Source organism: Lithobates pipiens, unplaced genomic scaffold (genome assembly GCF_037356315.1).
Source record: "Lithobates pipiens isolate NorthernLeopardFrog02 unplaced genomic scaffold, aLitPip1_a1.2 Scaffold_19, whole genome shotgun sequence".
In the NCBI taxonomy this organism is placed as follows: domain Eukaryota; kingdom Metazoa; phylum Chordata; class Amphibia; order Anura; family Ranidae; genus Lithobates; species Lithobates pipiens.
In genome coordinates this window covers 42,496,974-42,514,714 of record NW_027507764.1, presented here as the reverse complement: position 1 = coordinate 42,514,714, position 17,741 = coordinate 42,496,974, and the positions used below count along the sequence as shown (strand labels likewise).

The window sequence follows — 17,741 nt, the reverse complement described above, 5'->3', positions numbered from 1 at the left end:
GGTGGACTCAGAGTGCAGAGCATTGCACTCGCAGTCCACCCAGATGTGTTAGAAAAGAAAATTTATATTTGCTTTTCTAACATTGAACCGCCTCTCCACCAATCAAGTAGCGTGGGTCTAATAACCATGACCTGATTGGCTGAAGGCACAGGTGCTCCTATTGGACTCCTATCAAAATGGAACAACAGAAGAGGGGGAAGCATGGAGGACACAGGAGCCATCCCACAGTTCCCACCATCACCCACTGACTGACCCGCCACTAAGATGAGGTAAGTGCCGGGCAGACAGCGGGGGCCATAGTGGCCGCATTTGATGAGCACAACTGGGGGCATTTGATGGGCAAAAGTGACTGCATAAAATGGGCACGAGTGACTGCATATGATGGGGCACAAGTGGCTGCATTTGATGGGGCACAAGTGGCTGCATTTGATGGGGCACAAGTGGCTGCATTTGATGGGGCACAAGTGGCTGCATTTGATGGGGCACAAGTGGCTGCATTTGATGGGGCACAAGTGGCTGCATTTGATGGGGCACAAGTGGCTGCATTTGATGGGGCACAAGTGGCTGCATTTGATGGGGCACAAGTGGCTGCATTTGATGGGGCACAAGTGGCTGCATTTGATGGGGCACAGTGAGGCTGCAATTGATGGGGCACAGTGAGGCTGCAATTGATGGGGCACAGTGAGGCTGCAATTGATGGGGCACAGTGAGGCTGCAATTGATGGGGCACAAGTGAGGCTGCAATTGATGGGGCACAAGTGAGGCTGCAATTGATGGGGCACAAGTGAGGCTGCAATTGATGGGGTGTTTTCAATATTTTTCAGTTTATTTGTGCCCCCCAACAATATTGAGCACCAGCAGCCCGCCACTGTGCTAAATACTTGGATGCCATGCCTCCTAATATCAGCCAGACATATCTCCTGCAAGCTTCCATTTTTTTTTGTCAAAGCTTAAAGCGGAGGTCTGCCCACTCCACCAAACAGATACTGCAGCTGCTGACTTTTAATATATAGACACTTACCTGTCCAGGGAGCCCGCAATGTCGGCATCCCAGCTGATCTTCGGATCGGCTGTTGGGTGCTGCCGCCATTGCTATTAAGGGAACCCGGTGTCCTATCATATACTGTCCCCCATCTGATAGTGTCCGCTGTGTACTGCGCATGCGCAGTACACAGCACACACAGATTCCCAAAATACCCGAAGATGAACGGCGCCTGCGCCGTGAGTCCAGCTTCTATCCCCACCATCCAAGTGGACATAGAGTTGGAATATAAAAGTGCCAAGAGCAGCGAGGCCGAGCCCGAAGCGTGGCGAGCGAATCGAGCCCACGAGGGGCCCTCTAATTTTAGCAACCCTATGTCCGCTTGGATGGTGGGGCTACCACCTCCACTCACGGCGCAGGCGCTGTTCATCTTCGGAGCTTTTCCGAAGCTTTGTCTGCTCCGTACTGCGCATGCGCAATACGGGGCGGACACTATATGATGGCAGGACACTATCTGCCACAACACCGGCAGTGAAGCCTTTTGGCTTCACAGCTGGTTCCCTACTGCGCATGCAGAAAGCACACTACACTTTCTAGTTGGCCAGACAGCGGAGGAGGGGGGCCGAGCTTCGCCATTGGCGTCGTCTCCGGAAGTGGGAAAGGGGACCTGTCAAAAACAGGTCCCCCGTTACCCCTCCCCCCTGAAAGGTGCCAAATATGGCACCGGAGGGGGGAGGAGACGAATAAGCAGAAACTTCACTTTTGGGTTGAACTCCGCTTTAATTGAACAAGCAGAAGTTAGAAGCCGACTGGTTTAGGTTTAGTAATGAACCCCAATGTGTTGGAATCAGATTGCTCTCAGTGCACAACCTCCTCACTCTTAAGGCTCGTATGCACTATGAGAAAATCGGGCGAACATTTCCGTATTTTCACATATTTATTTGTAAAAAAATAAATAAATTGAAAGCCATTTATTATTTTCCTTCTACTTCACAATTATATTCCACTTTGTGTTGGTCTGTCACATACAATCCCAATAAAATACATTTTCGTTTTTGGTTGTAACAAAAAGTTGAACATTTCACGAGGTATGAATACTTTTTCAAGGCACCGTATATGAGCTTCTTGGACATGCCATTCCAAAACCACACACATTGATATGGAGTTTGAATTCCTCCTTAAACAGCCTCCACTCTTCTGCGAAGGCATCCCACCAAATTTTGAAGGGTGTCTATGGGAATTTCAACCCAATAAGTCTAAAGAGCATTTATGAGGTCAGGTACTAATGTTGGATGAGAAGACCTAGCTCACCATCAGCATTCCAATTCATCCCACAGATGTTCAATGGGATTGAGGTCAGGTAACACCAAACTGGCAAAACCATGTGTTTATGGAACTGGCCACCATTTAGGTCATGTAGAGGATGAGAAGACTCGGCACACAGTCGGCGTTCCAATTCAACCCGAAGGTGTTGAGTAGGGTTGAGGTCAGGGCTCTGTGTAGGACACTCAAGTTCCTTCACACTAAACTGGCAAAACCATGTGTTTATGGAACTGGCCACCATTTAGGTCAGGTACTGAGGATGAGAAGACTCGGCACACAGTCGGCGTTCCAATTCAACCCAAAGGTGTTCAGTAGGGTTGAGGTCAGGGCTCTGTGTAGGACACTCAAGTTCTTTCACACCCAACTGTCAAAACCATGTCTCCATTTACAACCAAGCGTTTTGACGTGCATTTCCCGAAGCACTTCAACGCTCAATATTCCCATTAAGTTCAATGTTTTTTAATGATTTATGAACACCTGAGTTTTGAAGCCTGAAAATTAGCTTCTTATGGCCAGAATTGCAAATATTTTGCCTCTACAGACTTCAATGGGCATCAGAAAAATGGCTGAAAATACATGGAACGTAAGCTTTTTGTGCAATTTCTTGCCTTTCCTTCTAGTAACTAGCTTTCCATTGGCTAAAACAAAAATGCTCAAGCCAGAAAATTGCAAACACCCAAAAAAAAAAAAAACACGTACAAAAAGAAAAAGGAAAAAGCTACAAAATTATCTAAAATTGCTCGTCCTCAAGAGTGAAAGGAATATGGATCTGGCTTTGTACACAGGGACTGGGCTGCAGTGCCCCCCCCCCCCCCCCCATGCTAATAAGGAATAGGAGGAGAAAGCTGAGCTTATCAGTTTGCTGCTCCTCTTTTCACTGTCCAATCACAGGCCGGGGGAGGGACAAGACTTATAAATGTTACCTAACTGCAGGAGAGAATAACCAGGTCAGACAGGGTTGTGCTGTGTGGCAGAACTGTGTAAATCTCAGGATTGGATAGACAGAAATACATATCCTTTGGCAGGTAAAACAGCTTGCATATACGGTATGTATTTAATCAGTGTATTTAGCGGTTTGCCTGGAGCTCCATATTAGGATTACAAACTTACAGACAGGGACGTCTTGCGGCTCATAAGTGTAAAGACGATTGGAATAACGCCCGGTGATGTCAGCTCTGACAGTTAGTGAGGGATCTGTAAAATAAGAGACGACACTCAGGTTTGTTCTTCATCTTCACATTTCTCAGTGCTTTGGTCTGGTTAGGAGTCCATGGTCGGCACTTCTCCCGCACACCTACACTGATTCAGCACTGATTTATCTGTAGTATGTGGGATGAGTGAATCGAGAATTGAAGCACCACCCCGTGATATTGAAGTTTACATAAAAGTTTATTCCAAATATAGATTGCTTACAAAACCAACGAGTTTCGGGAGCAGCAACCGCCTCATCAGGGCTAGGATAGCTTAAATTTAGCACAAACATAAGGAACAATTAATTATATAAAAACACATATTATATTGATGTATATTGGAGACTTTTTACATTTTTCTATATGCTAGCCCTGATAAAGTGGGGTTCAGCCCCCCTGAAGCACGTTGGCTTTGAAATAAATTTGTATTTGGACTCAAATATCACAGTGTGCCACTCAAATTCAGGATTCAATCATGCCCATTATAAAAAGTGATCATGGAAGTCCTTTGGCGTGTAGAAGCTGCCAGCCCATTAACCAAATTCTCTCTATATACACACCAGAGCCGTACAATGTACCCCATACTCATTCACAAGGGTGGGGGCAGGATCTGGGAGCCCCCTTGTCAAAGTCATTTGACTCAATTTTTTTCTTTAGAAATTACATTTTTGCTGCAGCAATTGTCAAAAACTCATACAGGCCTTTATTTACTTTGTACACATTTTTGGTGAATAGGTAGCCCATACTCATTGACATAGGTGGGGGGGGGGGGGAGCCGGAACCTGGCTTGTGGGGAAGAGGCCCTTGTCCCCATCAACATGGCAGAGCCCCTCTGGCTCAAAGCACCCCCCGATGTTGAGGGCATGTGGCCTGGTATGGTTTAGGAGGGGGGGGTGATGTTCGCTTGTCCTACCCCTTTCCTGACTTGCCGGGCTGTACGCTTGGATAAGGGTCTGGTATGGATTTTAGGGGGATCCCACACCATTTTTTTTTGTTAATTTTGGAGTGGGGTTCTCCATAAAACCCATACCATTTTCTGACTTTTCTATTGCCGGCATTCTTTTGTTTCCATTTCAGCTGTCAGTGGAGAAGCCCACTGACAGCTGATGAGCCATTGGCTGTTAAGGACGCAGCGTCTGGCTTCCCGCTTAACATGCCAGCTATTCTTCACACAGAATTCGAATTGATCAATCCTTTTTCGACCGATCTGAACTCGAAAATTTTGAACAAAACTAAAATTAACAGAAACTAAACTAAACAAAATTTGGAAATGAATCAACGTAACAAAATTAGTAACATAAAGAATCTATCTGAAACTAAAAAAAAATGTTTTCCGTTCTGCACATGTCTACCCTTTCCCCCCCCCCCCCCCCCCGCTAGGCCTAGCTGGGACCTCGGTGTCTTTGGGCTGGCTTCCTTCCCTGCCTTCTGTGCAGGAGGGCAAAGCCCCTCATCAGGGATCTCCTCCCGCAGTATGGACCCAGGAGCACTTCCCCACACTCACATACTGCAAGCTGCTCCTGCTGCACAGGCTTCAGACTATTTATGGACTTCCCCCACCTTCTGGGCACACCTCCCCAGGAATTGGCTGACATCACTAATCAACAGTCTTGCTGCAGTCTCTGCCCTCCTTCCCACTATGTTCAAGAAATCTCTAGAAGACAGGGGGAAGCAGCCTGTAAAACCCTGAGTAGCCCCTATTAATCAACCCCGCTCCAATGATTACTGCAGTCTACTCTAGGAGGGAGCTACAGAGGTTGTAGGTCTCATGTTGTGCTCAATGCAGTCTTAGACTGGCCATACACCTATAGATTATCTGCAGATTTTCTATGGTCAGATGGAAAAAGTGGAACAGATTCCTCCATCTATGCTGAACTGTGTGGATGGAAGAATCTCCCACTGGCCCCAAGCTTCCATATCTTGCTAGTCGGCCCCGCTGGCTCTCACAATACCTGAACATTCTGATTGGGTGCAGGCATTGTTTAGTTTGAGAGCCAGCGAGGCCGACTAGCAAGATACTGAAGCTTGGCCCAGTGGGAGATTCCTCCATCCACACAGTTTAGCATACATGGAAAAATCTGTTGCACTTTTTCCATCTAACCATAGAAAATCTGCAGATAATCTATAGGTGTATGGCCAGCTTAGGCTACGTTCACACTCTTATGGGTGCGGGAAAGCATGCAATTGCACGCTTACCCATACCTACAGCCAAATTGAACGCTGTTGTGCAGACACACAGAGTTGCCCTTGGGTGCATGATACCGCATGGTGATAAAGCATGCATTACAGGAGGTAATGATATTCCCCGGGACCAAAATCAAAATGTAGCAATATTTCCACTTCTAGGCCATTAAAAAAAACATTATAAAACCACATCACGTCCTGTCCTTACCAATAAACATTATCCGGGGTACGTACTGCCCGTCCGGTGCCAGGTTCTTGTCTGTAGTCTCGTGCTAGAGGAGGAGGGGGAGGAGGGAGAGGAGGGGGCAGAGACCGATAAAAGATTGATCAGGTTTTTGCAACAGTTTGTTCATCAAATACAATCATGACATTTTCTTGGTAACATATTTTAAAGCGTACCAGTCATTAGATGTGGCGGCTGCATTCGTTTTATTTTTTCAGTCTAAGAACATTTACGACACGTACAGAAAATATCTGCTGATCCTGCCAGAAATGCAGCGTAGCTTTCCTTGAGGTTAAATGAAAGCACAAAAAGGACCTTATCTTTTTCTGTGAACTACAAATCCCATCAATCCACCATGTGGCTATACACGCTTCGATAAATGATTGATTTATTTTCTTACATCTCTTCCAATAGGAATAATCGATGTATAGCCAACAGCCCATTTGATTCATAAGCCACACATGGGGAAGTGGATTTCCATCGATAGTAGGGTTGCCTTATCTGCATTAAATTAGCCTCACCTTGGCCCTTAGCTTGCTTTTACCCTTGGGGCACTATTTCATCCAGCGAAACCAACAATGGGGCATAATCCCCCCCCCCCCCCCCCCGCACCCTCCACCAACACCAGCGAAAGGGCACAATTCCTACCAATAACACCAACATCTGGGCCCAATTACACCAATGATGGGGCACAATTCCTCCCAATGACACCAACAACTGGTCCCAATTACACCATTGATGGGGCACTATTTCTCCCAATGGCACCAATCATGGGGCACAATTCCTCCCACTGACACCAACAATTGGGCCCAATGACACAGACCTTTTAGCACTATTTTATCCACCGATACCAACAGTGGGCATAATCCCCCCCCCCCTCCACTAACACCGGTACTGGTACAATTCCTCCCAATGACACCAACAACTGGACCCAATGACACCAATCATGGGGCACATTTCTGTTCACTGACACCAAAGATGGGGCACAATTCCTCCCGCTGACACCAAAGATGGGGCACAGTTCCTCCCAATGACACCAACAATTGGGTCCAATGATGGGGCATCAATCCTCCCAATGACACCAATAATGGAGCACAATTCCTCCCACGGACACCAAAAATGGGATATTAATTTTTCCAGCTGACGTCGGGACCTTTTCTACTCCCAATGACCACAATCCGCCTACTCTGTCTGAAGAACAGTAAACTGGCCCTTTGTTTAGAAAGTTTGAAGACCCCTGGTAAACATAAAAAAATAAAAAATATATATCATGGTAGTTCCTTAACCACTTGAGACCAGCGCTATAGCCGAATGACGGCTACAGCGCGGAACTCCTTTGCCGGGACTCTCTGTGATCGGCGAGTCTATGAGACTCGCCTGATCACTGATCCGAGCAAGGGGTCGATCCCGACCCCTTACCACGTGATCAGCTGTCAGCCAATGACAGCTGATCATGTGATACAACGGAGCCGGTAATCGGCTATTATTCCTCCTCGCGCTGACAGCGTGAGGAGAAAAAAAAAGAGCCGATCACCGGCGGCCGTGTTCGGGATATCAGTCCCGATCACGGCCAGCCCTGCCAGTGCCCACCTGCCCCCTGCCAGTGCCCACCTCCCCCCTGCCAGTGCCACCTCATTAAAAAAATAAGTGCCCCCCGTCAGTGCCACCCAGCAGTGCCCACAGTGCCAACCATCAGTGCCCACAATCTGCCTCAACAACGGTGCTGCACCCCAGTGCCACATATCCATGCCCATCAGTGTCATCTACCAGTGCCCATCAGTGCCACCTATCAGTGCCCATCAGTGCCACCCATCCGTGCCATCTTATCTGTGCCCATCTTTGCCCATCAGTGCCACCTTATCTGTGCCTATTGGCGCCGCCTTAACTATGCCCATCAGTGCCCACCAGTGCAGCCTATCAGTGCCCACCAGTGCAGCCTATCAGTGCCCACCAGTGCAGCCTATCAGTGCCCACCAGTGCAGCCTATCAGTGCCCACCAATGCAGCCTATTAGTGCCCACCAGTGCAGCCTATCAGTGCCGCCTCATCAGCGCACTTCAATGAAGGAGAAAAATGACCTGTTTGCAAAATTTTATAACAAACTATTAAACATGATTTTTTTTTTTTTTTTTTGCATCTTTTTTTGTTTGTTTAGCAAAAAATAAAACTCCGAGCTGTGATTAAATACCACCAAAAGAAAGCTCTATTTGTGGGAAAAAAAATGATAAAAATTTCATTTGGGTACAGTGTTGTATGACCGCGCAATTGTCATTCAAAGTGCATCAGCGCTGAAAGCTAAAAATTGGTCTGGGCAGGAGGGGGGGTTTAAGTGCCCAGTAAGCAAGTGGTTAAAAGTGGTTGTATACCCAAATTTGACATTGTTACCTACAGGTAAGCCTATAATAAGGCTTACCTGTAGGTAAAATTAATATCTCCTAAACCTGTACGGTTTAGGAGATATTTCCTTTGTATGCAGAGGCAGACGCTGCCGGACTTGCCGGGAAGAAAACTCCTGTCATCGCGGCTCCAGCCACTCACAACGCCGGAGCCGCGAACCTGGAAGAAACGCCAAAGGGCAAAATGTCAACTTCCTTGCCGAGGACAGGGTTCTGATGTGGGGGCTTCGTTCTGAGGAGAGTATTTCATAATAAGCTAGTATGTGCTGCATACTAGCTCATTATGCCTTTGCCTTGCAGGGTTTTTTTTTTCTTTAATGTGCAGGTATACCACCGCTTTCAAGCCTCAAATTTTCTGCTCTAAGCATCCAATCTACAAGGACAGCTGAGCAGAGGACAATGTAGGTTTCCTTCCAAAGATCACTACTTGTTTCATGGTCCCATGCCAAGTGGTTGCCGTGCTGCTTAGTGAACACAGCAGGTTGTTTGCTTGGCATGGCATGAGCGCCATTCACAGAATGCAAAGCGTTCTCTGATTGGAAGAGGTGGAGATTGTGACATCACTTGCTTTCATTGAGAAAATGCTACGTTTTCTCTGAATGGTGTCTGTGCCAAGCAGACGATGACCCGCTTGGCACGGGACCAGGAAGACAGAGGTGATCAGTGGAGAGTGAAATAGTAATGACTAATAGAGATTTCCAGCTTCCAGAGGGATCTCTCAGGTATGGTATAATACAGGGGTAGGCAACATTTGGGAGATGGAGATCTACCTGGACAACATTGAAGAGATCCAAGATCTCAGGCATGCAGTGCCCCCCCCCTTTTTTTTTTTTAAAGAAATTACCTAGCAAGCCCCCAATAAAAAGTACAGCAATAAAAACCTAGAAAAATCTACTAAATCTAATGTCACTGTAAAAATGTAACCTTTTAACCATTTAAAAAAATTTTAATAAAACTTAGCCTACCTTTAAAAGTTAGCTTCAGTGAAAAACTCTGAATTCACTTTCATTCACATTTCTTTTCACACCTGGGGAGTAATTCGTCATCCCCCACAAGTCTGACACCAGAGTTCAACATGAAAGCAGAACATCTGGTACTGCAGGCTGATTTTCTTGACTAATTTCAGGCTGGCTATCTGCGAGTCAGTGCAAGTAGTATGTAGGGCAGTGTACAGAGGTCAGTAATATGTAGAACAGTATACAGAGGTCAGTAATATGTAGAACAGTATACAGAGGTCAGTAGGATGTAGGGCAGTGTACGGAGGTCAGTAATATGTAGGGCAGTGTATGGAGGTCATTCATTTATAGGGTAGTGTACAGAGGTCAGTAGGATGTAGGGCAGTGTACAGAGGTCAGTAGTATATAGGGTGGTGTATGGAGGTCAGATATATGTAGGGCAGTGTACGGAGGTCATTCGTTTATAGAGTAGTGTACAGAGGTCATTAGTATATAGGGCAGTGTACAGAGGTCAGTAGGATGTAGGGCAGTGTACAGAGATCAGTAAGATGTAGGACAGTGTATGGAGGTCAGTAGTATGAAGGTCAGTGTACAGAGGTCAGTAGGATGTAGGGCAGTGTATGGAGGTCATTAGTTTATAGGGCAGTGTACGGAGGTCAGTAGTATATAGGGCAGTGTACAGAGGTCAGTAGGATGTAGGGCAGTGTACAGAGGTCAGTAGGATGTAGGGCAGTGTACAGAGGTCAGTAGGATGTAGGGCAGTGTACAGAGGTCAGTAGGATGTAGGGCAGTGTTACAGAGGTCAGTAGGATGTAGGGCAGTGTACAGAGGTCAGTAGGATGTAGGGCAGTGTACAGAGGTCAGTAGGATGTAGGGCAGTGTACAGAGGTCAGTAGGATGTAGGGCAGTGTACAGAGATCAGTAGTATGTAGGGCAGTGTATGGAGGTCAGTAGTATGTAGGTCAGTGTACAGAGGTCAGTAGGATGTAGGGCAGTGTACGGAGGTCACTAGTATATAGAGGTCAGTAGGATGTAGGGCAGTGTACAGAGGTCAGTAGGATGTAGGGCAGTGTACAGAGATCAGTAGTATGTAGGGCAGTGTACAGAGGTCAGTAGGATGTAGGGCAGTGTACAGAGGTCAGTAGGATGTAGGGCAGTGTACAGAGGTCAGTAGGATGTAGGGCAGTGTACAGAGGTCAGTAGGATGTAGGGCAGTGTACAGAGGTCAGTAGGATGTAGGGCAGTGTACAGAGGTCAGTAAGATGTATGGTAGGTGTCAGGAGGGCATAGTACAGGGAGGTCAGGAGGGCAAGGTATAGGGGGTGAGGGGGCATGGTACTGGGGGGGGGGGGGTGTCAGGAGAGCATGGTACTGGGAGATATGGAGGGAACAGTACAGGGGATTCAGGATGGCTGAGGTCTCAAGAGGGCACTGGGGTGTCAGGAGGGTATGGTATTAGAGGTGGGGGGACATCAGGATGCATGGTATTGAGGGGGAACAGGAGGGTATGGTATTGGGGGGGGGTCAGATGGGCTGGGAGTGTCAGAAGGGTATGGTATTGGGGGGGGGGGGATCAGATGGGTATGGTATTGGGGGTGTCAGGAGGGCTTGGAGAGCAGAGAAGTTCTTAATGCACAGTGGCGCAAGGAACGTGCAGCGGTGCTGGTTCCTCCCGGCAATCCTCTCTCACCACATGGTATCCAATCCATGCATTGGGGAGGCGAGGGACATGCAGTAGCACTACAAAGCGCTCGGCCGTGTTTGGAGAAGAGCTTGAACAAGCCTGAGCTATTCCGGAGGCTTTCCACGCCTTGCAGTTGCACATATTCAAGGGACTGTCTCTGCAGCCTGGATTGTGTGAGCGTGCGCCGCGCTAGAGGAAAAAACGGGTCGCAACTGTGGGACATCTTTGCAGTCTACCTGTGTCACCTGTCGGCGGTCGACAGGTAGCCCACAATCGAAGGGTTGCCGTCCTAGGCTATAATACATATGTATTCAATAAAAATTACTTTTTATAATGGTATTGAGATAGTCCTCCTACATATTGGCATGGTACGTTAAGATACTGGGAGTTTTCCGTGCTCATGCCTTCCCCTTTCTTTGTGCAAAATAAGGATGAGGATACCAACCCCTAACACCTGGTACAGCTTCTATTACCATTTAGCACCTTAATAAAATATCTCATAGATACATTGATACAAGCTGGACCAAAAGGTGTTCATTACCCAGAACACCCCTCTTGATAATGTACTTCCTGACCGCCCGCCCCGCCATATACTGTGGACGGACGGCTGGTGTATGCAAAACGGCATAGCCATATGTCTCCGCCTACTTCCGAGTTCAGGGAACGTGCATGCGTGCCCAGTCCAACCATACCACCCCCCCGCTGGGCACCTGCTGTGATTGTACACAGTCCCAGCCAGTGATTCATGGCCGGGACCTGCTGATCAGCTGTGTCCAATCACAGCCCAGAGCTATGTGTTGACAATCAACACAGGGCTCTGTACAGAGAAAAGGATATCTCGGTTTCTCATATCTGCAAAGCAATCATTAGATGTGGTGGCTGCACTTGTTTTCTTTTCTTTGGCTTTTTTTGCCCTCTGTTTTGACCTGGTGATCTAGCCTGTATTAGAGACAATTCCAGAGGAATGGACACAGGGGGATCAGGAGACAGCAGCATTGCCAGTCTGGGGGGGTGTTAGCTGTACTAGCAGATTTAAATACAATAACAAATAGAAGCCAAATTCCAGCTCACACTTTATAGTCAGTTACATAGAACAGTTTTTCACCTTTTGGGATAAAGGTTTTACATAAATAAATAAAAGCTGATCATTGTAATCACTCCCGTCAGTGGTACGTGGTTTGTCCATCCCTGTAAACGGATACATTCTGCTGGAGAGCTAAAATACTTACTGGCTGAATCACCAGATGAAAATAGAAGAAAGAAAACAAATGCAGCCATTACATCTAAGAATTGGTAAGCTGCAATATAATAAAAGGTTTGCTTTTGGGTTTAATCCTTAAAATAAAACCGAATCCCTCATAAGAACGGCGCTCAGCCCAGCACTCAGGTACAGAAAGCATGGATTTCTTCAGGAAGCCCCACCACCGCCACTGTTTGCAGGGATCACCAGGTGAAAATAAAATGCAAAAGAAGCACCAAAAAGAAAACAAATGCAGCAACCACATCTAAGGACTGGTGAGCTGCGATACATATTGCATTTTTGTTTTTTGGGTTTAGAAAAACTTTAATCAGCACATGAACAATTCATCCCATCGCTCCCCAGTCACGGATGATATAAAACAAATCCATTATACATTTCCTTTGTGTAATGTCGCGTACACACGATCGGAATCCTCGTCGGAAAAGCCTTGGATGGTTTTTCCGACGGAATTCCGCTCAAGCTTGTGTTGCTTAAACGCGGGTCACACCAAATTCCGACCGTCAAGAACGCGGTGACGTACAACACTACGACAAACCGAGAAAATGAAATGCAATGTTTCCGAGCATGCGTGGAATTGTTTCCGAGCATGCGTAGGAATTTTGCGCATCGGAATCGTTACAGACGATTGGAATTTCCGATCGAAACTTTTTCCGTCAGAAAAATTGAGAACCTGCTCTCAATCTTTTGTGATTAAGAAATGGTGTTGCGCTCCGACTACTTAGATCTAATTAAATTAACATGTACTCAGGTGACAACCAAAACAGAAATAAACTAAAGTGTGAAACTGTATGTTTAAATAGGCTCAGACAATGTGCATAAATATTAAAGTGCAATAAACCAGGTCACATTGTGCGCTTGACAAAAAACTTGATATGAAAAATCCTCTATAGATGACAGTGAGATGATATTAAGTATATATCCAAATATATAAATGATATGAAAAAAAAAAAAAAAAAAAAAAAAAAAAAAAAAAAAAACAACTGAGTGTCGTTATAAAAGTGCAAAACAGATCAAAGAATACACAAAATACTAAAAATCCATGTGTAGTGTATCACGTGTCTGAACAAAATACTAATAGTCCATAAGCAGTGAAATGTGTGTTTGAGCAAAAATTCCAAAAACAAAAATAAGGTGAACTATAGTTATATGGAGAGCATATCCATTTAGTGAAAAAATGCGTCCATTTGATGATCAACAAAGCAGTGTCCTGCGTGCTCCAAAAGCAGGGGGTGGATTCCACCAGTGCTCCTATGCGTATAATATCCTCACACTAGGTGCAGTAATTACCTTACCTTACTGCTGTAAGGTAAACAGCATTTCCAAAGTGACGCTTGTTGTCCAATGTAGGTTCAGTAGGTGATGTAATCCTGGACTCTCATTCACCGTAGGCACGTTGTAACATGCAGAGAAAGCAAGGGGAACACTCCAATAGTGAAGTACGTATTCACAATTTATTGGGTATAAAACGAAGGTAAGGTACTCACATTTAAAACAATAATAAAAGCACAACTTAAATGAACGCGTGTCACGTTCGCGCTTCCGGACGTCACTTCCGGTGTCCTTACTGGCCAATTGTGTTCCTACGCGTATCGTCAAATGACTTCATCAGGGAATTCCCTGATGAAGTCATTTGACGATACGCGTAGGAACACAATTGGCCAGTAAGGACACCGGAAGTGACGTCCGGAAGCGCGAACGTGACACGCGTTCATTTAAGTTGTGCTTTTATTATTGTTTTAAATGTGAGTACCTTACCTTCGTTTTATACCCAATAAATTGTGAATACGTACTTCACTATTGGAGTGTTCCCCTTGCTTTCTCTGCATGTTACAACGTGCCTACGGTGAATGAGAGTCCAGGATTACATCACCTACTGAACCTACATTGGACAACAAGCGTCACTTTGGAAATGCTGTTTACCTTACAGCAGTAAGGTAAGGTAATTACTGCACCTAGTGTGAGGATATTATACGCATAGGAGCACTGGTGGAATCCACCCCCTGCTTTTGGAGCACGCAGGACACTGCTTTGTTGATCATCAAATGGACGCATTTTTTCACTAAATGGATATGCTCTCCATATAACTATAGTTCACCTTATTTTTGTTTTTGGAATTTTTGCTCAAACACACATTTCACTGCTTATGGACTATTAGTATTTTGTTCAGACACGTGATACACTACACATGGATTTTTAGTATTTTGTGTATTCTTTGATCTGTTTTGCACTTTTATAACGACACTCAGTTGTTTTTTTTTTTTTTTTTTTTTTTTTTTTTTTTTTTTTTTTTCATATCATTTATATATTTGGATATATACTTAATATCATCTCACTGTCATCTATAGAGGATTTTTCATATCAAGTTTTTTGTCAAGCGCACAATGTGACCTGGTTTATTGCACTTTAATATTTATGCACATTGTCTGAGCCTATTTAAACATACAGTTTCACACTTTAGTTTATTTCTGTTTTGGTTGTCACCTGAGTACATGTTAATTTAATTAGATCTAAGTAGTCGGAGCGCAACACCATTTCTTAATCACTATCACTTAATCTGGGGAGGGTGTATACCCCTGCCGGTGTTTTGCTGCAACCCCACTAGTTTTAGGACACATTGGTAGGCGCGAGAATACTTTTACTCTCATTTCTGCTCTCAATCTTTTGCTGGCCGAAATTCCGGCCAGCAAAAGTCCGATGGAGCATACATACAGTCGCATTTTGCGATGAAATTTCCGATCGCGTGTACGCGGCATTAGTCATTGTTACCATGAAGGTGAATGAAAGAAGAAGAATTGTAATATAAATCGGCATACCATGAGATTGAGCATGATGAAGTTCTCCTTGGCCAGTTTCTGAAGTTCTTCACTTTCTGCGAATACTTTCTTCAGAGCTGGTGTAAGATAATTGTATGAGAATTATATTATTATTATTATTACTGTGATATACTAGCAACATATTGTAGAGTACTATTCTCAGACCCTCTACCTCTGGAGCTTACACACACTATATTACCAAAAGTATTGGGACACCTGCCTTTACATGCACATGAACTTTAATGGCATTCCAGTCTTAGGCCGTAGGGTTTAATATTGAGTTGGCCCTTTGCAGCCTTTAACAGCTTCAACTCCTCTGGGAAGGCCGTCCACAAGGTTTAGGAGTGTGTCTATGGGAATGTTTGACCATTCTTCCAGAAGCCCATTTGTGAGGTCAGGCACTGATGTTGGACGAGAAGGCCTGGCTCTCAGTCTCCACTCCAATTCATCCCAAAGGTGTTCTATCAGGTTGAAGTCATGACTCTGTGCAGGCCAGTCAAGTTCCTCCTCCCCAACCTCGCTCATCCATGTCTTTATGGACCTTGCTTCATTTGGTGGAGGGGGGGTTATGGTGTGGGGGTTGTTTTTCAGGGGTTGGGTTTGGCCCCTTAGTTCCAGTGAAGGAAACTCTTAAGGCGTCAGCATACCAAGACATTTTGGACAATTTCATGTTCCCAACTTTGAGGGAACAGTTTGGGGATGACCCCTTCCTCTTCCAACATGAGCACTGGTGCGCAGTCATGTTGGAACAGGAAGGGACCATCCGCAAACTGTTCCCACAAAGTTGGGAACATGAAAATGTCTTGGTATGCTGACTCCTTAAGACTTCCCTTCACTGGAACTAAGGGGCCAATCCCAACCCCTGAAAAAAAAACTCACACCATAATCACCCCCCTCCACCAAATGATTTGGACCAGTGCACAAAGCAAGGTCCATACAGACATGGATGGACAAGTTTGGGGTGGAGCAACTTGACTGTCCTGCACAGAGTCCTGACCTCAACCCGATAGAACACCTTTGGGATGAATTCGAGCGGAGACTGCGAGCCCGGCCGCCTAGCACTGCACTGCAGTAAAATGCAGACATGCTGCATTTTATCGCAGCACAGCGGCCCAATTCGAACTACAATGTCAGGCTTCACATTACCTGACATTGCTGGGAATGAAGTGTATATTTTGTACGCTTCAAATGAAGCTCATACAAAAAAAAAGGGAGCTGTGTGCAATGCACTGCATACGTGGACCGCACACTGCCCCTAGAACAGCTGGCAATGCAGAGTGACCGTAATAGTGAGCCGCCATCAAATTCACAAGAAAAGTTCCAGCAGCTCACAGTGGGGATGAGATTCACCATAGTTTCTGACTCAGCAGTATGCATATCACCCGGTAGTATGCAACCAGAGCAAACCCACCCAATCACAGGGAAAACTAAGTGGGGTGGATTTACTAAAGGCAGATAGAATGTGCACTTTGCAAGTGCCATTGCTCCAGAGCTTAGTAAATGAGGGGAAGCTCTGCTGACCTCCATCATCCAATCATGTGCAAGCAGAAATGCTTTTTTTTTTCTTTCTTGCATGTGATTGGGTATTCTTTGCAATGTGAAGCTTCACCTCATTTACTAAGTTCTGGAGCCACTGTGCTTGCAAAGTGCACAGCCTGTTTGCCTTTAGTAAATCCACCCCAATGACTTCATGCAGACCGAACCCCAGAGGGAAACAGAACCCGAAACCCGGTGCTGCACCATTATGCACCCGTGCTTGGATTCATTTAATCAAGCCATATAATTATTTATTAAAGCAATGATGTGCCTAATCAATCTATAGCGACCAATCAGACTTTAGTATAAGGAGACAGGCCGATGAAAGACAATATTTTCATTGGCTGCTTGCTACAGGATGCCATATTGAATAGGTTTGGGTCTGGTGGAAACTCCATACAGGAATCTGCAATTAGCGGACCTCCAGCTGTTGCAAAACTACAAGTCCCATCATGCCTCTGCCTCTGGGTGTCATGCTTGTGGCTGACAGAGTCTTGCTGTGTCTCATGGGACTTGTAGTTCTGCAAGAGCTGGAGGTCCGCTAATTGCATATCCCCACCATAAAAGAAGAATAGGGTCTTGTATGGGGACGGGAATCTGGACGAGTGAGATTACCTTGGCAGTACTGACAGTCCTCCAAATGATGGATCACCATCAGCGGTTTATTGCTGCAAGAAAAACAAGACATGAACAATGTCATCAGCCTGAGAACAATAGAGAATAGACTGAACACTGCTGGGGGCTTCTTACATTGTTACTGTACATACAGTTAGCTTGAAAAAGATACAAGTCCAACAAGTTCAACCAGAGATACCAGAAAAACCACCGTGGGGCATATTTATAAAGCAGTGAATGTACCCCTCACCAAACATTCACTGGTGGTGAATGTGCGGCTTTATAAATATTAGACATGTGCAATTCGTTTAGGTCTGAATAGAAATTTGGAGAAACTTTTGGTTATCTGGAGATTCCGGTGTATATGATTTTGTACATTTGCCAACCGACAAAGAAATGATCAGTCTATAAATTTTGATAATCTGATTGATTGCTTCCGTGGACAGGTCTTTTATACAGGTAACAAACTCAGATTAGGAGCACTCCATTTAAAGGGGCGTTCCGGGCGTTAAAAAAAATAAAAAATAAAAAAAAATAAGTTCAGCAGCTACAAACACTGTAGCTGCTGAATTTGAATAA

The 17,741-nt window shown here is 45.3% G+C and overlaps 1 protein-coding gene across 3 annotated transcripts in view; it reads right to left on the bottom strand.

The window, feature by feature from the left end:
* Positions 1-17,741, bottom strand: part of AGR3 (anterior gradient 3, protein disulphide isomerase family member) — a 66,709-nt gene that overhangs the window by 4,945 nt on the left and 44,023 nt on the right. For all 3 annotated transcript variants that reach the window (XM_077490682.1, XM_077490681.1, XM_077490680.1), the window contains exons 4-7: positions 17,163-17,215; positions 15,012-15,088; positions 5,888-5,951; positions 3,416-3,499 (exon numbers count right to left, since the gene is read on the bottom strand). In XM_077490682.1, the coding sequence (XP_077346808.1) occupies positions 3,416-3,499; positions 5,888-5,951; positions 15,012-15,088; positions 17,163-17,215 (278 nt within the window). The remainder of the gene's footprint in view (positions 1-3,415; positions 3,500-5,887; positions 5,952-15,011; positions 15,089-17,162; positions 17,216-17,741) is intronic.